The 22,689-nt window shown below is 33.8% G+C and overlaps 2 protein-coding genes and 1 long non-coding RNA gene across 6 annotated transcripts; 2 read left to right on the top strand and 1 right to left on the bottom strand.

The window, feature by feature from the left end:
- Positions 1 to 273: 273 nt before the first annotated feature.
- Positions 274 to 15,095, bottom strand: LOC148612326 (uncharacterized). Of its 4 annotated transcripts, XM_088593656.1 has the most exons (4): positions 12,706 to 12,812; positions 10,858 to 11,019; positions 10,126 to 10,386; positions 274 to 2,047 (listed from the first exon to the last, which is right to left on the bottom strand). In XM_088593656.1, the coding sequence occupies exons 3-4, from the start codon at positions 10,381 to 10,383 to the stop codon at positions 1,772 to 1,774; spliced, it is 534 nt and encodes a 177-aa protein (XP_088449782.1). In that variant the 5' UTR covers positions 10,384 to 10,386; positions 10,858 to 11,019; positions 12,706 to 12,812; the 3' UTR covers positions 274 to 1,771. The 4 variants fall into 4 exon arrangements, with proteins under 4 accessions (XP_088449782.1, XP_088449780.1, XP_088449781.1 ...); XM_088593654.1 differs by lacking the exons at positions 10,858 to 11,019; positions 12,706 to 12,812 and adding an exon at positions 14,953 to 15,095; XM_088593655.1 differs by lacking the exon at positions 10,858 to 11,019 and having other exon boundaries at positions 275 to 2,047; positions 12,706 to 12,862.
- Positions 15,096 to 15,283: 188 nt separating this feature from the next.
- On the top strand, positions 15,284 to 17,696 carry LOC148612327 (uncharacterized). Its single transcript, XR_015924361.1, has 2 exons — positions 15,284 to 16,546; positions 17,194 to 17,696. It is a non-coding gene; the product is annotated as an uncharacterized LOC148612327 (long non-coding RNA).
- A 1,903-nt stretch (positions 17,697 to 19,599) lies between these two features.
- Positions 19,600 to 21,907, top strand: LOC148612328 (uncharacterized). The gene has a single exon (XM_088593657.1). The coding sequence runs from the start codon at positions 20,925 to 20,927 to the stop codon at positions 21,387 to 21,389; it is 465 nt and encodes a 154-aa protein (XP_088449783.1). The 5' UTR covers positions 19,600 to 20,924; the 3' UTR covers positions 21,390 to 21,907.
- Positions 21,908 to 22,689: the final 782 nt, after the last annotated feature.

A 22,689-nucleotide genomic window follows, 5' to 3' on the forward strand; every position in this document is an offset into this window, starting at 1 on the left:
AAACGCCTCCACTTGCCAATTGGACACATATGTTGCCGTCTTAATTTGGAGATCGTCAAAACTCATCTGTCGAATTCAAGAGAACACAAACTTTTTTGACGTTATCGAGATTAGAAAGTGTCATGTCTGAAAATTTTTCTGGCTGATTTCTCAACTGGATCTATCAAAGTCCAAACGTTTTGTTTCCAACTGATAAGCTGCTTACGATATACTTATTTTGGACCTTTTGCAAGAACATCCAATGGAGCAAATTATCAACAATAGCGCTACCCGGCAGTGATTTATTTGTAAAACATGTCCAGCGGTAATAGATATAACCAGATGGTTTGATGTAATAACTTTGGTAATTGTATAATAATAAAGAATGATAACTTTGAAAGAGGTTATGCGTTCGATTCGTTGGAGTGTGATGAATGCCCAGTCACTGTGATACACGTAGATTCATTGGCCATAGAAGACCATGTATACGCCTGTGTTCATGACTACGCTGGCGACGTTGAGTTCCATTGAAATTATTCGTTGCATTCACAGAACTACAGCGGGGGCTTGACACATTTCCAAATCGTACACCCGTATGGTATTGCAGTTACTAGCATATTTTCTCTGTTATCAGTACGTGTACTTCCGGTGAGACTATTTGTGTGGCGTAGATTTTTTAATTTATACATAAATTTAATATATACACAAACAGTTCAAAAGCACTTTGATTTTAGATGGGACGATTTCACTAAGGACAAATGATGTGAACCGTCTCGTTCATTGTACACTACACACACTAATAAAAATATAATAACTTGTGGAGGTCAATAATGAAACTAATTTTTTGCCCATAAATTCCAAAAAGAATGCATTCAAAGCAACTACAAAAAAAGTGACAATAAACTCTTAATACTAATCAATCGCTGTTATCGGTCAAACTCAGAAACAGCATGCGTTTGTCTAAAACAAATATAGTCAATATAATACTATTCCCTTCATTGAAAAAAAAAGGAAACAATTATTTATGATAACTTTTCTTTTAAAGTTACCGCTAGTGATTGGGAAAATTTCTTCTAATGGTTAATTTCCAGTATTTTTTTTTCACAAATATTTCAGATTTAAAAGGGCTAGTTTTTAACTTTCTGAATAAAATCCTGTAACTTTTATGGGCCATTTTCATTCTTAATGGGCCTAAACCTTTCCAAACCACTGCATCGCCTGTGTCCGAAACTGTGGTGACGTCTTCAGTACTTATCGGCATTTAATTTACTTTGTACTGTCGCCACCGTTTCGTAGATTAGCACAAAATGTGTACAAAATAATACATAATTTTAAACTTGACTTAGTTTGATAAAAACATCCATTGTTTTACTATTATGAATGGAATCAATCTAATTAAAACCAGACCTCTAAATTGCTCCAATCAGTCAATGCACGCAGGGTCTATTCTACTTTCTGCTCATCAGCAAATCAGATTTCAGCTATCATAATTGTGAAAGTATTATTCAAAGTGAAAACCCGATGATTCTCAAAAGGTCAACTGATTAGAAAGTAGAATAGAAATGTGAGATTCTACATACAATGACTAAACAATTAGTGCACCTATTTGTAGTAAAAGTAGAACAAAATTGTTTAAGAAAGCAGTTTGTATACCTACAAGAACCATTTGACATAAAAATGTGACAAAGAAGTTTTCGTCCATTTGCAAAAATGAATGGCAACGGGTATGATGAGATACAGTCACAGTACACGTATTTAACATAACAAAAACAAAGAAATGAGGTCAGTTGATTTAGTTTGATTTACGTGGAGAGCAAGTGACATTGACTAAACGTTTCACATCCGGGCGGTTGAAGTAAGCTTTGCAGTGGTCGTCCTTTGAAGCGTCATAAACAGGTATAATATCCTTATATTTTGTACGTTTCTTTTCTGTAATTATAGCGTCATTCACATATTTTTGCTCTCGTCGTCGAATTTCGTCTACTGTAGGTGTCGCTTTACATCTTTGTCGGACACTTAGCTTATTGATGCTTTTCCTCATTTCCATATCATTTTTGTTTTTCACTTCCTGTCAAAAGAACATTTAAAAGTTGATAAAATTGTCATCAGTTTTAAAATAAAAGAAATATGCTTCTTGGGTATTTTTCTTGCCGCAGTGTCTGCAATTGTGTAAGGAAGGGAAAGCAAATGAACTAGGATTCGAACGGTAATACACATTTGCCCTAATAATATTGTACTCCTCGTAAAAACATGTAATTATATTCAATTGTGAGGGTCAAAGCGAGGTAACTCTATTTGATACATTAAGAAAAATAAGACTTACCAGATAAAAAACATGAATATAATTCAATGTGCTCACTCGTATAAAAACATATTAAAACAAAACAAAACAACAAAACAACAAAAACAAGTACTATCTTCACAAATGATAGCAGTCGCAATGAAATTATGTTTTATTTTCACTTATAATCTCCTTTATCTCCTTTGTTACTCCCGTAGTGGTATTAATTCAATGTGGATCCTGAAAAATTCGACAGATCTTCTGGAAACCCTCAATTCAAAAGTATTATCAGAATACAATAGAATTAAAACCTATTATTTGTCTACTCTTTATACTTCTATTCACCATACTTAGTTAAAATCCCGACTCAAAAACATCGTTGTTACTAAAAAAAAAAAAAAAGACGGTACATTTGATACAAATATGTAATTCTTGGTAGGGATTCCTCATACTTCGTAAAAAAAAATAACTTCAAACCATCTTCCAAATATACCGAGGAGATGTTTTCAAAATGCTCAAAGTTTTAATCGACAACATATGTGTCCAGTGTGGTGAATGCATTCTTAAAAAAACGGTCGGTCTTCCAATGGGAACAAATTGTGCTCCTCTTCTTGCTGACCTGTTCCTTTCACTCTTATGAGACTGACTTTATAGCTGATCTGATCCAAAAGAAGAAACATCGTTTGACTAGATCCCTTTTATCTCAGTTTCCGCTATGTAAATGACATATAATCGTTAAACAATCCTAGTTCCGAGAATTTGATACATCGCATCTACCCCAAAGAACTTGAGATAAAGGATACTACAGACATGTGAAGTCAGCCTCATATCTTGACCTAATTTTAGAGATAGATGGTAAAGAAAAAACTGTTGACCTAACTATACGACAAACACGATGACTTTTCATTCCGTATTGTCCACTTTCCTTTCTTCTGTGGGAACATCCCTTCAGCGCCATTGAGTTTTTACACCACAACTCTTATGTTATGACAGAGCTTGTCGTAACTACGCAGACTTTTTATCGGGCTAGACTTCTGGATTATGTTGCTACAAGATCGAAGTCATCACTACAGAATTTTATTGTCGTCACCATGAACTTGTGCATCGTTACGGTGTATCCATCTGCATTATAAAAACTGAAAAACTGATTTGTTCAACGTGTCATAGTTTTTCTTTCCTCTTTCGTGTACCCTGGACTTGATTTTTATGAAAAACTCGGCGGATGTTTCTAGAAAGCAGAGTACGCTTACCCTACCGGTGCACCTGGTCCTTGCTCCCAGTTTTTAGTGGAGTCCGAGTTGCTCATTTACTTTGTATGTGCTATTTTATTTTTTTTATGTTCTTGAATGCGTATGTCTGTTTTACATGTCTGGCCTTTGTCCCTGGTTTACATTATTTTGACATCCGCTAAAAACTTGGTTCCTTTGATTACCGTTTCAATTATGAAAAAAAACGTGTACATAGTCTATTTTTAACAAGAGATCGCAAGCACATTTCCTCACTTTGTAATGACAATGGTTATAATATCAAATCCGATTCAGTTTTAATTTGGTGAGTTGTGTGCAATATATGTTTTGTATTCCTTTAAATGCTTGAATTGGTTCAACCAGTAAATCATTATATATGGAAGTAATTGAAAAATTCAGGTTGAAATGATTATGTTGCCTAGTATAACATCATGGGTGTCACCGCGTCGGAAACATACTAACGTAGATGTATGAGCATTGGTCAACGTGAACCTATCCCCCCTCCCCCCCCCCCGAGTTTTAATGATTGTTTTAAAACGTACCCATATAAGGCAATAGCTCTTTATCAGGGTCGAACAGAATACCATTTTTATTTCCCAGGAGGTAAAGTTAAAGTATTAATATTATATTTACATTTTATACTTTTAAAGGGTGTCAGTCTGAAGTAACTAGTAGCAATTACAAAACCAAGTGTTCTAGGGTTGGAACCCACACCCCTTTGTTAGAAAAATATCTTATTTCGTGCTTTTTTGGTGGATTAAAATGACTAAAAATTACCGGAACTCCAATACTTCTTTTTCCCCTGTATGGGTTCCCCACTCTTTATGTACCATGCAAACCGAACGAATCTCACTACGATATAATCGACTGGTAAAGAAAATTTATGTTTTACAATGACAGTTTTGATTATGAAGCACAGTGCACAATACAGAGTATTTTTGCGGATTTAAATAGATCAGTCATGTTTTGTTTTAATGACGGTCAATTGTTTCATTAAATATATTTGACATAAAGTTCAGTAGACAGTTTTAAACTACAAGGAACACCAGGGGATCACGTTCAACAACACATCAATTAAAAAATAGGCATTTGTGGCGAAACGCCTAAATATTATCACTAGGGCGGATCCTAAAATTTCGATTATAAAAACTGGGGGAGGGGGTGATCCAGGCTAACATTTCCCCTTTGACCAAGTCAAGTAAAAAAGGGGATAATACCCCTGACCCCTCTAGTACTGGATCGGCCACAGATAATATTACTGTAATACAAATCAGCTCAAATACATCGGTTTGAAATACTATTGGCGAAGAGAGGTGATTTTTTGGTTATAGTCATAAAGAGAATAAGAAAGGAGTATTTTTCGCCAACAATAATACAGGAAAAAACATTCTTAAACAAAGATGGGCGTTTTTTCTGTTGTTTTAAACTTGCGTAAGCAATTAAGATACTGTACATGTCCATGTATCATTGTCACTATAAGACCTAACTAATTCTTACATGGATAATGATTCTCCTTGTGTTAAATAGTTAAAACAAAAAAGATCTACAAACTTGATTTGTTTCAGTATTGATATTTTAAGAACCAGGTGACGTGATTTGAGGTAGAAAATAGCTAAGAAATATGATCCTAAGACATGGCCTTCTTCAGTGTTAAAAAAAAAACAAGTGAGTGCGTGATCCTGAAAACTACTCACTACACATTTACTATGATCGCATACATCGTTAAATTTGATGACGCGTTATAATATTGATTTGAAAATGTACAAAGCTAATGATCTTCAACTTTGCCGAAATTTGAGAAACTTAGATGATCTTCAAAATAAAAATAAAAATTAACAAGGATTTAATTATAATGTGTTGTTGACTCCATCTGGGTCGTAAACTTTTAACTCTTTTATCCATAACTTTTCCCGTTCCTACGTTCCTGCGTTTCCGTTTCCGACCATTGTACAGTGGTCCTATACTGGCTGTTATGTTTTTCGTAGTGTTAAAATACTCGAGATTGCGGTAAGGGAGCTTGAAGTGCTGTCTAATAGGGAGGGTGGTAAATGATGAGGAGAGCTGTATGTGGGCATACATCTGCAACACCTATCACAACATGGGCAACATTCTTTCGTCGCTTTTACGGGTTATTTATATTGTATACACATAAAAAACTGAATTCATATTTTTACAGAACCAAAAAAAAGAAAAAAAGAGGAATTAGAAACATAAAAATAGGAAATTTTTTCCACTTAATCAATGTAGTTAAAAACCTGTCTGGCTTCTAAAAATTTATGTAGGCAAAGTTAATTAAGTTAATTACGTGTATAGCATATTGTGGAGACTCATATAAATCATATTAGGAAGCGAGCCCTCCATGAACTTGTATCATGGCTTAAAATCTCAAAATTAGGCCAAAGGAAAATATAGGATTATATAAGTTGTAAATCTCGAGATTAACCTTTGTACAACCCCGCCGGGTCGGATCTTTAATTACGATTTAATTGATTAGGTCAATATTTTGATGACAAAATGCTATATACATATGAACATTTTTAAAAAAAAATTCATTTTACAAATAGAGTGCAATGTAAGAACAAACTAACTGAACTAAACAAATAATCATATAATGAAAAAAAAGGAACGAAAACAACAATCCGCAATATAGAGATGTAAAGAAAATGCTCTTGATCAGTATTGTAACAAGCGAGTAGCATTATGGCCTACAGTGCACAAGTAGGACTTACAACTAAACTTAGCCGTACTACAAAAGTAATCATAATTTGTACAAAAAATACATATAAACTTTCAAACAAAATCAGAAGAGAATAAACAACTAAATACACAAACAACGAAAAAGGAGAAGAAAAAAATATGACAAAATTCCAAACAGTGGCCTACAGCAGTACAATAAATAACACTTTTAAAAAATCAATAAATAAATAAATAAAAACAAAGACATTAGTATTATATCGCAAAGATATCAAGTTTTTTTTTTATAAGCTAAACTGTACCTTGTAAGATTCCATAGCCTCGCGCACCTGTCCGGTTAGGCTTTTGCCATAAATTTCTGTCCATTGCTCAATATTACTTTCCTGAAGACATTTTTTATCATCGGGAGCTTTCCAAATATTCTTAGTCATGTTTGCTATACTTTGCTCGTTTATCGAAATTTAGAATTCGGGGAAACTATATATATATTCAGCAGTATATGTATCACTTCTACTGTTCCCATTTAAACGCTCAGAACTTATTAGTAATATGCAAGTGTGTCGGGAACCGGTCGACATTTAAACACAAATTTGGTATCACGAATCAATCGAAAATCTTTACCAGATATTTATTAAACTTGCTGGCTCCAATTGCCTCGCAACTTATTGATAAATAAATACCTATCTAGAAATGAAGAAAATTCAAGTATTTTCACATAGGAAACAATAAAATCTACCTAAGTGACATATTGGAATAAATAAAATTGTTTTATTTTTAATTAAAGTTATTCCTGCCCTGACCAAGTAATGGAGGATGGCATTAGCCGTATTCAACAAGATATTATCCATTCTAAAGGTTTATGTTTAGTTTCATGCATGTACGATCCTTTCATAGTTTAAGTATATTTTGCTTGTCTGTCTCGTAAATAGATAGTTTTTGTCTGCTCAAGAGACTTGAAGGAATTCAAGAAAGAGCATACTTAGTCTGTCACATCGTCAATATATGTCCCAACTACTATCAGTTTTGACATAGATTAAGTTTTTTTCTTAAAAGCTCTTGCTGAACACAAATCTAATCGATAGGTCCACCCTTTGAGTTTAACAAAACATTATCTCAATAGGTTTTCTTTCCGAAAGGAATTTTGCATTTATAATGTAGTTACTTCACTAAAGATAAGGAATAAGAATGTTAAACTAATATAAAACGGAATTCCATGTTCAGAAAAAGGGCGCCAAAGAGTACCAATCCAATGTGTACTGGATGACTTGTATACTTTACTGCTTTAAGTAATTTTGACCAAGTTCTTCATTTATCAGGGCTTTAAAGTAAATGCATATGGGACTTGGGACTAGTATATAATTGCAAAATGCATTTTCTGCAAGTTATAAATCCCAGAAAGACTTAGAGTGTGTCCTTGTACAATTTACCCTAAAATAATGCACGATCTTTCGGTGAAATTTTTCAGAAAATTAAAAGAAAATAGCATTTATACCTAGGTTCTATCTATTCAAACTGTTAGATTCGCGCCCGGGTAATCGTTGTTTGCACGGTAATAACACATGCAAATCCCCCGGCTTTCGCATAATCTCTCCGCATCGGAAATAACGCGTTTTGCCGTTTAAGACCATAACTAGGATTATGGAGCTCTAAGAAAATTATCTACAGAACCTGCACAGATCCCTACCATGAGCTTATATATTATATTTTGTAGTCAATAGCCTTTTAAAAACGAAGCTAACAAACACACTTGAGTGCAACTGACACATATTTTGTCGTTTTGATTTCTAGTAAAGTTATAGATGTCAATCTTATTTAATCTCGCTAATGGACAAAATTCTCAAGTCGGTTTTGAGAGTTTTCAAGATTTGTAAAAGAAATGATAAATTAAAAGTGATTGCTCTTACAGCTTTCACCTTTTCTGACATGGCAGTTCTTCGATAAAAGAACATTTAGAAATTGGTATTCAACACCTTGATTCGTGTTAGTGAATTTTGACACTAACATAAACTCCTCGCTTTCAAGAGCCCTCGAATCTGTTTTGACAAACTCATTGAGTGTTACAAACAATGTTTTTGATATTTTCGATATTTATCAATTATTTTGCCTGATTGAGAATTCCTACGCAGTTCAAAAGAGCGACTGTCGATGTCTGCACTGAACTGCGGTTGTCTCCTCAGTTCTAATAACGAGCTATTCAATCCTAGAATGTACAAGTTATAATATTTCGTTTAAGGGTTGTTAAAATGAAGAGGTATGTGCTTTGAACTCAATGCCTATTTGTCCATATTTGTATAAGTAAGAAGCGTTGTATTCATTATTCATACCGTAAAATGTTAATTTTGGTCACAATATTGCCATTTGTCAAAGAAAGTCCAACGTTTGAATAGTGGTCATTACGTACACCTCGTAGTAAAATAGTAGAAAACAAAAACAACAAAAGCAAAAAGCAAAAAAAAAAAAAAAAAAAAAACAACAACAACAATAAAAACAAACAAACAAACATGAATTTTTTAACAGGTTTTAACGTGTTTAAATTGTTTCCAAGAGAGGGGGGTCGTTGAAACTATACTGACAGTTGGCAATGAAGGAAGCGTCATTAATTACAAAGAAAATGTAAAAAGAAGGACACACGCAAAATATACAACGTTACTTTAAGTTACTATATAAAAATTTGAACATTTGAATTTCAATTTTTATATAACACTTTGCAGGATTTACATTCAGTCTTTATAGTGAAGTTTATTGAAACACCTACATAGTTGTACCCTGCATGAAATATGCCAGATTAAACGAATATTTTTTTCTACGAATAGGGGCTCACGAGAAATATATATTTACTTAAGAGAATTGCGAACTATTACCATATTTTTACTAACTACCGTTATGCAAACCATATGTTTGCTCAGTAGGCATTTAACTTAATCCGGAATGATCTATTGTTGATGAATTTAGTTGCTTAATCAAATATACATAAACTTCTCAATTGATTTATTTACACATTTATATACTTGCTAGCTTTTCCTAAAGCCAAATGTTTATTTTGACATGATATAAGCTAAATTTTATCACTATTTGACCACAAATTTGGTGTCAATACACCAAGACCCCCTATCAGTAATCCTCGATTATCCCCCTTGATTATCACCAGGAGATCACGCACAGAAGTAAATTTCTGACGCCTGGTCATCCGTCCAATTTAGAAATAATTTCCTCACTGAGTTATGAAAAATGAAATTTATATTCGAACAAATTATTAATCAAATTTATGACACGAATTTCATGCCAGAGTCAGGATGTTAACAGCATACCAAAGTACTGAAAAATTACAAATTTATGGCGTGAAACGCAAGATGGCATTAAGAATGTTACATGAAATGTGAACAAAGTTGATCGGATCAACCGGCTTAATTGGGCCAGGCCGGGTGAAAGGCCAAGTGATGTTGTGAGTTAAGTAATTATATCAAAAATCTATCGGGCAGTCTTGTTTCCGGAAAAAGTACACATGTCACGTGGGTTTCGCTTTGATACATTACATGTATTTATCTTAATGAAACTTACCACACCTAGGAAATGTGGCAATTACCATACTGGTACAATTTGACAGAAACAGGAACAAACATATATAACGGAAAGATGTTTAAGGCTCCGAAGAACCAGAAACCTCTGACCACGAAATTTTTCAGATCGAGGTCATGTAATAACATGCATGTACATGTATATCTTTTTAAAAGTTCACTCATTGTGGCAGCAAGTAATTGGACAAGTACATGTAACACGGTCAATGTATGTTATTACATGTACATCCCAATTAATCTTTGCAAAATAGCAAGTAAACAGTTCCTGACAAACCTGTTACTAAGCCTGATTGATCTACAGACGGACGCATCAAAGAAGAACAAAAACAATGTGTTAGGCTGTTCATACCTTCATTGCTAAAGTTCTGTCTATGACTGCTTGTGTAAGTGGTGACTTGAAGTATGACATTGCAAATCTGTCGTGCAGAGCATCGTAATGAGGTATGATATTACTTCGTCTTGAAGAATGGAATTTCTGTGTTTTGACAGCGTCATTCACAAATCCTTTCTCCATCTTCTTCATCTCATCTATAGAGGGCAATGACTTGATCGTTGTTTGCACCGAGTCTTTGTGCCAAAGAGGACTCCCAAAGGTAACCCACGACATATCCTAAGATATAAAACGAATTTATGCAGTGTACAGCATCAACCCTTAAATCAAGCTTAAAAAATGAAATTACATGTACATGTTTAAAAACTCCATCCAAATAGTAACATTTTACTTTCAGAAATATAATATGAATGTTTTTGCATTAACAATTATATTTAGTTGATCCGCCATATATGAAGCATCATGAATTGAAATCAAAATAGTATACACACGAATAGTCTAACCACACGATGTGTGCATAAGACTTCGAAATGCATCTCAGTGGCAATACTTTACCCTTAATAGTAAAATAAAATATTATACTACAGTGAGTTGTGAAGTTGGTAAAATTGATGGTTGTATTGTTTGGTAAACACAAGTTTTCAAAGCTCTCAGTTCTATAAACAAACAAATTAATTTCATAAACATACAATATTTTCAAATTATGTTATTTACTCTTTTAATAATTACACAGATGTAAATTTCTCATACCTATGTCATGTTTGTATGTCAGAGAAAGCAGTTATGGTCAAGAATGTGAAAATTCTATAAAAGTGGCTTGACTGTTGAGGGAAAGTCAGGTTTTACGTCTGGGCAAGCAGTGGTGACCAAGAAGGAGAAAAATCCATTAAGAAGGGGTTCTGTAATTAATATCTGAAAAGTATATTTTTATGTTAGAGTAGGCAATAATTGTCAGTCTTGAAAAGATATTCTATAAAAGGGTTTGATTGTTCAAGGAAATTCATGACTTTTGTATTATGTCAGAGCAGGATATGATGACCAAGAAGAAGAAAAATCCCGTTGAAAGTGGGGGGGGGGGGATTGTTAAATCTGAGAAAGGCATGTTGGTATGCAAGAGCGGGTAATGATGACTTAGAACGAAACAAATATCTGTAAACGGGGTTTGTTAGATGCGAGAAAATCATGTTTTATGTCAGAGCAGGCACTGATTACTGAGAAAGAGGAAAATCCCATTAAAAGGGCGGGGCTATCAAACCCGAGAAAGTAATGTTGGTATGTCATAGCAGGCAATAACGACTAACAAGTAGGAAAAGAATTAATAATGACAAAGAAATTAAAATGTCATACAAAGAGGAAGGAAAACATATAACAACCTGCGCTGAAGAAAAAACTTTCTGCATTTCTTTTTTTTTCAAAAGACAATTAATGATAAGCGATAAAACAATAAAACAATAAAACAAAATCTGTCTATGAAAGTTAAGTATAGTATGCGTCCATTTTTAACCAAATATTTGTTCTAATCCTTTAATACGTTTTCATCCTTTTTTTCCTTACATTTGGTCGTTCGCGACAAGATACCGTCGAAAAAAGTCGAAAATATCAGAAAATAAATTTGACGTCTTACCCGTACATATTGCCTATGTCTCTTCTGTCTTTGCATGTTTACAAAGAATGATAAATCATATGGAGAAGAAAATAAATGTGACACCAACTTGCAACACAGGGAGGAAGATTCCCATTGTGTTGAAGTGTGTGCGAGATCAGACAGTGAATTAAGAGGGATTATATTGTCTTAATCTTGTCTTTTAAATTTAAAACCCTCAAATATAGTATTTTCAAGGATAAACCATTCAAATCTTCTTTAGAAACGTAAAAATTGGCCTCTTTGCTCCATATCGTATTGAAATTAAACTTTAAACAATGTTCCCCAGCTTAATTCATTTGACAAGTTCGAACCGCTGTCCTGATTTAATTGAAATATGTATTAAAGTATATTTTAAATATCTTTGATCAGATATAGTACATCATTTTTGGTCTGTCTGTTGCTTATGCAACATTTGTTTTTTCTGTGTCTTTTATTTTTAAAACATTGTGAGTGATTGACGTGTACTCGTGTACGTACCGCTATGATTATATTGTATATTGGAAATCTCCCAATAGACGACTTTACTACATACATCCCAATTAAAACAAATTTCTCATTAATAATAATTAATTTGTAATACTGTGATCTCTCTCCTACCCATTTAATTAGTAATGATACCGACGTTAACGAGGTTATATTATATTTAGCAGAAACAAAAAAAAAAAAAAAAAAAAAAAAAAGAATATGAATTGAGAATTTTGATGAAAATTAGTTTTTATGTTTTTATTAGTATAAAAAGGGTGTTATTGAGTCTCCATTTTCGTGTACTTGAACCAAATGCTGTTCACTCTTCCGTGTCAATAAAGCAAAAATAGGCCTGTTTTATTAAATCAGAAAATGTACCGATTTTGAAAGTTTCTTTCTAATTCAACACGCCAATGGACATGTACATATGTTACTACAGCCATTCGGAAGTAATTCAGAATATGTCGTAATAAAAAAGATACACTTACCTTCATGAATGAATATTATGAATTCCAAAATTTTAAGTTATGTTTGGCAGTGTATTACTTTGTAAACCTTCTTCACGGCACAAACATCATAACTTTATCTCTCCTTACATAGAAAATTTATATATTGGAAGATTGTCACCAAGGAGGGGATAATTGAATATGTATGTATAAACGTTAATTGAGGTTTTGTTTTGTTTTGTTTTTTTTCTAGATCGCTGTCGACGAAAACAAACGTGTGATACACAGACTGAGTATTGATGTCTTTATAATTTTTTTTCAGTTTGTTTTAATTCAAAAAGTAATTGTCAAATTATAACTTTGACAACATGTGACAAATAAATTAATTTCGGTAATTCTTACGTAACTGGGAAACTCAGGTGTGGAAAATATTGAACAGGTGAGAATTCACAATCTTTAGAACTTCGACAAAAGTCATTTGACATTAGATATGAATGGTCAGATACCTTTTTGTGATTATAGAGCATTTGATCTATAGTTCATATAAAATCGTCTATCAAAATTATCGCACCCTATCTGTCATTACCTTGAGGTGTTGTTGATAAATCTCTTTATACATGTATAAATGTACGATATAAGTACATTTACATATAAACTCCAGTGGCGGATACAGGGGAGGGGTCCGGGGATAATATAAACCCTCTTTTTAGAAAATTTGGTTTTAATTTCGTGCAAAAGTTGAGAAAAATGAGTAAATACATGTAATTTTAATAGCATGGAACCTTAGATGTTTTTTCTAGACCCCCTTTACAAAACCGTACTTGAAAACTTCTCTCCTATCCCTGGAATGGATTTTGTTTTCATTTCTGTTAGAACTTTGATTCCATTGTTTATTCTTTCTATTTAGGAAGAGAAAATGTTGAGGACAAAGAAATGGAGGACAATCAGCATTACGTCCTTTATCACCTTATTATGACAAAACCCGGTTCTATACTCGATATCATTATTGTTATATTTTCAACTTTGACCTTTAGTGTGTCATTGAAGGCTTGAAAGAATTAAAAATCGATCAAATACAAAAATATAAGATCGTGTAAGAAAAAATGCATTCTTACAAGTGTTTAAATAACGAGTAAAAGTAGAAAATAAATATCTCGGAATGACAGTTACGATCATTATTACGTGTTTAAATATGAGTTGGATTAATGTTGAAGAACGGCTTTGAAAATTGAAATTTAAAAGTAAATAAAAATTGTAAAATCACATAGCGATTTCTGCAATGCTGCACGATCAAGTTTCAAATTTCTTGATTTATTATATTTAAGTAGCGAAGAAGAATATTCTACTATACTTAAGGAGGTAGACCTAAGGTAAGGGACACAACTCTTAAAAATCACTGCCCAGAACGTTTGTATTCAGGCTCTTTATATCAATCTCATACAAGCATCAAAGTAACATGGATTGATTACATTCTGTTTCAAATGAAAGCTTGAAAGGCTTAGGTGGAATGGAATATGATATAAACATATCACTGATTTCAAGAGTTATTTCCTTACCCTAGGTCTATCTCCTTAGTTTCAAAAACTTTTTTTCTTTAAAATAGATGCGCATAATTGGAATTGTATGACTTTTGTTTTACATTTCTAGACATTAAAAAAATCCGCGGTGGATAAGAGATTGCAAGCAGACCAATATCAAACTGTTGTTTCAAAATTTTTGTCTTATCATTTTTTTATGAACTTCTTTCCTTTTTGGTGTTTTGTGTATCATAACATCAGAAAAGTAAGAATGGAAAACAGCCGAGAGCACTAGGAGTTTAGGTTAGGGCGTAATTAGAATTAATGGCCAAGCGATGTGAGGCTGGACTTTTTTTTTGATGGGGCATATAAATTATACATGAATAATCCCCCAAATTTAGGGGAGGGAGTACACAGAGTGCCACATTGAATTAAGCACTTTTAGAGAAAATGTCACAAAAAATTTGTGGAAGGACGGACGGACACTTTGATGTCAATAATTTTCCAACATGAAAGTCACAGATTTCTTCGTCACTTAATAAGGTCGGAAAACACTTTCTTTCTTAGCTACCACTACAAATCGTTCAAAAGGTATACTGCATGTATTCTCCTCTCGATAGGCGTACATGGATGCCTGGTAATGGTTTTATTATTTTATCTGAAAAACTTTGACAATTTTTGTCCTCAGAAATAATTTATTTGTTGAAGTTAGTACATGTTAATTTCTATAAAGCACAAGTTTTTTTCTGCATTAATATGGTAGCGTACTTACATTATGTAAATGCGACATCGGTTTCATGTTCCAAAAACTGGTACCTTAGTCTAGCTTTTGATGATTTTTTTCCAGTTTTGTAGGCTTATTTGTATTCCTTACAACTATAAACATGTGTATTCTACAAAATGAAAACAGACGAAGACATATTTTTATTATGTATTATGACAATTACTCTCTTTAACATGATTTTTAATGGAAAACTAATAATACACAAAAATATTGAATAAAATCACTCGTTACAGGATTAAATCAAAGTTGTCAACTACCATTCAGTGACAAATCCTTTCAAATAAAAACAGTTAAATGATTAAGAAACTTATTAAAAGTTAAATTTAGACATAATATTTGTATTTCTTCTTTTTCGTGTTAGGTCACTAGGATTTTCTTCATATCGAACAACGGTTTTGCAATGTAAAATGGTATTTCTAGAATTTACCTTACTATTGCTATTTGTACCAATGTTTATTGATGGATCGACAGACATTGTCAGCCAGATCCATCCTTTTTTGCAGGTCTGCGATCGTTTCGACTCAACCCCGAACTTTTGCACAGTGGCAGTTCTTGGGATTGGACTTTGACCCTTTTTTTTAGAAGATTTTGTTATGGAAAGAAATTCATTGAGAAAATGAAAGTCCTTTTATAATTGTTATAGATTGAATTCCCGTTTTATAAAGTTCTGGACTTCACCTGTTGTCATATTTCACTGGTTACAGCTAGGCTCTTTTCTTAATTTGATTACCTCACCATGACCAACACAATGTGCAAGTAAAATATGTGCTGTGACTGGTTATTGTCTTTGTCTTCGCTACTGTTGGTAAGCAACCGCATCATGAAAATTGATTTGTCTTTTTTTCAATGGCACCAAAAAAAAAACAACAAAAAAAAAAAAACACACACACACACTTAAAAGTAAAAATATACCGTCGATAGAGGAAAGGGTACATATTTACAACCCCAACCAGGACCAACACGAGATGTAATATATGTGCTGTAACTGGTTATGATCTACGCTGCTTTAGATATAAAACCCTTTGACTTTTCATGAAAACTAATTTGTCTAATTGACTTTTTTCAATGGCACAAAAAAATACTTGAAAGTGAAAGTGTACGGTCTGGGGAGGAAAAGGTGCACATGTACTGTATGTACTACTGGTTGATTCTTTTAGAAAAATGTCGGTTGGAAATCATTCGTTAAATTATGTACTGAACAGGGTTTTGTCTATCTGTGTTATTCTTATGGCTACAAATTAGTTTCTGCTTCCGACGAAGACTTTTGCAAAAAAAAAAATAGCAATATAGCAACATTATATATGAGGATATCAACATGCATGTTTCTGAAGATGGACCAAAAAACGCTACATAGTGACCCAACCAATTTCTTTAGTCTATTCATTGATTGAATTAATCGAGTAAAATTTCAAATGGATAGACTTGAGATAAGTGACATTCGACACTGGACTGCGAACCAACTTTGTAGTGTACAAGATAAGAATGCCCTACTTTACATTCACAGAGAATGTACATGTAAATATAGATATGAGAAAATGAACTAAGCTAAGTGTATGCATAGAGAGCACCTTATGTCTAGACGGTAAGAAAAATGCATAAGTCAAGGAACAAAGGGCTTTAATGTCAAGAAAGGAAACTATTTCAGAAACAAGAGAAGCTAGAAGAGTTTGCAAGAATGCATTTCGAAATATTTTATTCTAAACCGTTGATATATGTTAATTCAAGACGAGATAATTGTGCATTTGACGTATGTATTCTCCTAAATTTTGAACAAAAACTTGGGTGTACTTTTTTGAAATCAAAGATCTGTAATTCAAATCACTTTCATTGCAATAATTCGGAATAAAGGTCAGTAGCTCCAATCTTTACATATAGAGAACCTTATAACAGTTGGTACGAAAGCCATGAAGTTCCGAAGGCGTACTAATATCACTCCGTCTCAATTCCAAGCTGAGTAATGAAGCTTTTTACTTCGGCAGTGGTTTCTTGATTGATTAGCTTAGTCTGGTCCAAACAAAACACTGCAGCTTTATCGTGAGCGGTGGTTCACAATATGCCGTCATAGATGGGCGGGGATATCGAATACTAGTACATGAGTAAAAATACACTTACTGTAGAATCAAATTTATTTCATTCGACAAATAAAAAACAAACAAACAAACAAAAAACAAAAACAAAATAAAAATACCAAACAGTATCATATGTTTATATCAAATTTGTATGTTTTAGACTATGATTGCAATTCCAGTCGGTCTATGTATTTTCTTTGCGCTGTTACCATTCAGCAGTTGCCAATTTCAGCCGCATGATCCATTCGGCAAACCCGTAGACTACGAAAAGGAACAACGAATCGGAGAATGCCGTACAAAATGTGGCGACGTATATTTCAATTGCAAAATAGAGGTGTGTGAAATAATTGACAATTTGGAAAAATATGATATCTGTCACAATACTTGTACCCTTAACTTTCATAAATGCTTCAAGGAATGCGCAGAAGAAGACGAATCAGACCACACAGGAGGAGGAACAATATCACCCGCTGAACGCCGTGTTTATCATCATACTGTAAACATTAACTCGCTTATTAAATCCTCTGGGCAACAAATCATTATCAAAGCACCACCTCCTCGGACGTTTATTGGCACAAATTAAAAAAAAAGACGTGCCATTCTCCGACCTCTATTTTTTCCATTTTGTTCAGTAAATAACATTAAACAATCACAACTTTTAAAGTCAGTGTTTCATTTGACAAGCCTGTTCTTTATCCGTGGCCATCACTGAAATGGTCAAGACGTCTGTACATAATCAAACAGTTTTACAGATGCTCAAAACACTTAATTAAGGTACACAAATGTTGGATATTAAAGACGTTACATGGTTTATTCACGTTTCTCCAACATTTAATTATTGGACTAAAACAACATCAATTAAGGTTAGGGATTAAGGGGTCCACAAAAGGGTTTGATAGTTTAAATTTACCTGTATTTCAACTTTTTTAATTAAGTAAAATACTTTCTCGATTTTTTGCTTGTTTGATCACAGTAAATGTTGTTATTTTTTTCATTTTTTTTTTTGTTTTGTTCTGACTTTCTATTTTTTTATATTGAAAGAAGACAAATATATTTTATAATTATTGTATTACAAATTACAAATATATCGCAGTTATTGCATATACACATTTAACATAATTATGATAAAAACAATGCAAGATTAACAAAACACGAAGCACATTCAGAGATACATTGAAAGCATAGCACAAAGTCAATTTAAAATAATTAATCACTACCGAAGTTCCATACGTATACAAAAGGATGCCTGGTCTGCATAATCCTGAGCTGTCATCTGTTGGTTGAGGAATCCGTCTTTAAGGACGGCAAGTCTGTTGTCGATGTTTCGGTATTCTATCAATTTGTAAATGTTCAGATGGACGAGTCTAATGAGTTTCTTCAGCTTGCTGTGCCATCCTTCTAAGTGGTTATTGGTGCGTGGTCCTTCGGTTAAGAATTGGTTCTATTGCTTCCTATTTTGTCCTTATATCCAGTATTCGGTTAGATAGTCGGCGAAAGCTGTTGTGTCGTAGTCTATGCCTTCTGCGTTGAACCGGATAAGTGGAAGTACGGCTGTTCGTCGCACCAGAAGTCGTAGATCGTCGTTTTCTTTGTAGGCTGTTGCGAGTCAAAGTGTCTGTGTTCGCCGCCAAATACATTGAGTATAATGGAAGAAACAGTTCTTGAGTGAGGGAAAAGCCCTCTGTGCGGAGTTGCGGGTAGCAGTCTCGAAGTCGGTGCAGGAAGTTGTAGTCCTTGTTGCTGGCCTGCGGTCTTGAGTAGGTTGGAAAGCCGGTCGTATGTTTGTTTGCTCTTTCCAGGAAGAGGGAAGAATACTAGTGGGTACATCATGTCGTCAATATCTTCTGTCCTCTCTAGTTGTATTAACCATAGCCATTAAACTAAAGTCTGACTCTGCCGAACTTATTTGGTACAAAGTTCGCTGCAAGCATTGCATTTGCCATCGCTGTCACTTTTTAATGGACCTAAACTGATGCATTGTCTTACTACAAGGCATCAATGAGTTCTGCTCAATCTTTCATGTGAGCTATGAACAATGCTTTGACTACAGTGTTTGAAAATTGAAAGTTCTTGAAAGTTGACTAATAATTTGTAATTAATGATAATCAGGTATTTATATATTTGATGACTATTGTAATTAATTTTAATAAAATTTTATTACCTAAACAAATTTTAGATTATTTTAATTTCAAGAAGAATTCAAATAATTACCTTAAAAAAGATAGAAATATATTTTTTAAATGTCTTAATATGCAAGAAAACAGAAACAAATTTATGATGAATTATAATATTATTGTGTCTCTAGTCAATGAAGTCATCTAAAAATATCACCCAACATTTTTTATTGGAAAAGGTAAAATACAGGTAAATTTAAACTATCAAACCCTTTTGTGGACCCCATAATCCCTAACCTTAATTGATGTCGTTTTAGTCTAATATTTAACGTGAACACACCCGTTACATGTACTTACTCCTCCGATCGATAGAATGTCGGGATTATATCTCTTTTAGAATTGGCTATATTGGACAATTACCTTTATATGGCGTAACTTGTCAGTGATTTCACTTTTGTGTTGCCCCGTGCAGGTCCGGGTGTTAAAAGAATAGGCCTGCAGCAGCGCTAAGCTTGTCGTAAAAGGCGACTAAATAGTGCTCAGAACCCTAGCCGGGGGCTAGGGCGCTCTGCCCACAGAGCAACTGGGATGTATGCCCCAGGTGGTGGAATGGGGTACCCCTGGCGTGTTACATGCTGGGGTTGTCAGGCTATAATACGGAAAACCTGACCGCAAACCATAGCGGTGCCCCGTGTTGGGAAAGATGCCACGTTCCTCGCACGTTAAAGAACACTACTGTGGTATTCTCCCGGAGTAGGAACCATAGGGCTCCGCCACAGGAGGCTAAATTGCCCGACCCTACCCACCTCTCCCTATTTCCAGTGGCAATCAAAATTTGTCGACCCCATTGTCCTTGTGTCCCATCCCTCTTTCATTTCATCATCATTTCATGTTCATTTATCAATTTCATGTTCATCGTCTGAATATAGCTGAAATATTGCTGCTCGGACGTTAAACCCCAACAAACAAACAAACAAACACTTTTGTGTTAAGGTTAATAATAAGTTTCCCGCATATATATGTGGCAGAACTGCTTGATTTATGTCCCTTGATTAACTTATTTCAGTATAATTAATTTAGTTGTGTTTTGAGATTTAAGTCATTGATAATTTATTTAGATAATCTAAAGATACTGAAAATGAAAATAAACTTTATCCAGATTGATATATTTTATAACAGATTTTCTCAGACATTGAAGTATTATGATTTATTATTCACCTTATCAATGAATATTTATAGATTTGAATATGATAACTTTGCCAACTTTTCATAATTGTCTGAGGACTAATTTCTAGTCCAACATTGCGAATAGCCTAGCTGTTCTAACAAGGTTAGTGCAACTGCCACATACCTGCCCCACTTGAAATGAGATTGCTCGATTTTAATGACTTTTGTATGCAATAAAGTATTTTGTACTTGGGAAATAAAATGTATTGCTAATTGTATTTATTCCTTTACATTCGACCCACACTGCGCTAGAAAGCTTTGCATTCGTCGTCCCTCTTATAGTCAATCTACAGCTGGTATGAATTGTAATTTGAGTCTGCCGAATCTTAAGCAGTAATTGCACCTGCTACATTTTGGCCCCGCGAGGCGGATCAAAAGTTATACATAATTCCTGCTGGTTTAGATTTAAAAATTGGGGAATAGTTTAAGAAATGGGGCAATCTTTTGAGTCAGTATTGGGAGCCACCGGCTATACTAGACCTAATAGAAGTGATGGTAATGATTCTTGTGACTCAGGTAAAAGTAGAGAAGGTCAGCGACTTAGTCAAATATGGCTGACGAATTTATGATTGATGAGGAGCGGGATATGCAGGAGATAGAGGTATTCAATAATACTATGTTGAGGCCAGTGTGGAATCCTTACGGAGACAGGTGGTGTAATGTGCCGCACTGCAATACAAAGTTGAAAACATTTGACCATTATATAAAACACTGGAGTGACGTCCATAAAGAGACAACCAATGTATACTCATGTAAACGTTGTACGATGAGATTTCAGCGTAGAGATCGTGCTTTGAGCCATGCTTTCCGTGCTCACAAGCTTACGGGTCCAGAAAATGTTAAAAGATTGGAAGTTCGCAACTACCGCTTCCGTGATACATATGGTACGCTACCATACAGGAAGGGGTCGGTTGAAGAAAGGGAGAGGATGACGAAGGAAGCGAGGGAGAAGGCGCAAGAAGAAAAGAGGCGACTGAAGTTAATGATTGAAAAAGAACGTGGTTTTTTGGATTGACATTTCGACGAACTGTTAAATTTCAGGAAGTTATTTGGATAATTTATTTACATATTTTGATAAACTTTTAAGCGCGTTAATTGTTGCTTTGTGTTCATTGTTGATATTATATATATTACGGGTGCTAATTGTTTTTTTTATACGTCGTTTATCTAATGGGGGAGGAGTGTGGCAGAACTGCTTGATTTATGTCCCTTGATTAACTTATTTCAGTATAATTAATTTAGTTGTGTTTTGAGATTTAAGTCATTGATAATTTATTTAGATAATCTAAAGATACTGAAAATGAAAATAAACTTTATCCAGATTGATATATTTTATAACAGATTTTCTCAGACATTGAAGTATTATGATTTATTATTCACCTTATCAATGAATATTTATAGATTTGAATATGATAACTTTGCCAACTTTTCATAATTGTCTGAGGACTAATTTCTAGTCCAACATTGCGAATAGCCTAGCTGTTCTAACAAGGTTAGTGCAACTGCCACATACCTACCCCACTTGAAATGAGATTGCTCCATTTTAATGACTTTTGTATGCAATAAAGTATTTTGTACTTGGGAAATAAAATGTATTGCTAATTGTATTTATTCCTTTACATTCGACCCACACTGCGCTACAAAGCTTTGCATTCGTCGCCCCTCTTATAGTCAATCTAAAGCTGGTATGAATTGTAATCTGAGTCTGCCGAATCTTAAGCAGTAATTGCACCTGCTACATATATATAATTATATATGGTTGTAGTAGGGTTGGGGCACTAGGCCAAACAAAAAATCAACTGCTCACTACATGTATAACTACATTTATTGGTTCGAGCACTTTCCGTCAATTTCGGACATACAGGAAAGAAAAACAACCTGTAATATAATAATGACAATAAGCTACATATATGGAAAGTGTACACCATAATAAATAATAACACCATAAAGTACTCACACCTTAAAGCGCATAGCAGAGTTCGCTTAGAACAACCGGGCACTGCATTTAAAAAGAAAATAACTATTTGCGTCTTGTAAGTAGTGCATGTATCTACATTGCAAAATGAATATAGTACGTTTTGCTAACTTTACACTGATTCTCAAAAATACAGATAAACTACTAAATCAATTATGCACTGTTCCAGAATTCATATCATATGAATTGCTTATATAACTATGCAGTTCAAAATATAGAAAATATAAAACACAATTATTCTGTTAAAATAACTTAGCAACTGAAGTATACCTTGTAAGTTTGTACAAAGGCTTTTTGTACGTCTGGAATAAACAAGTATCAAACAGTCATACCTACAGTA

The sequence above is a fragment of the Perna viridis genome, chromosome 7, assembly GCF_037379345.1.
Source record: "Perna viridis isolate PV_CMFRI_1.1 ecotype Kerala chromosome 7, ASM3737934v1, whole genome shotgun sequence".
Lineage (NCBI taxonomy): Eukaryota > Metazoa > Mollusca > Bivalvia > Mytilida > Mytilidae > Perna > Perna viridis.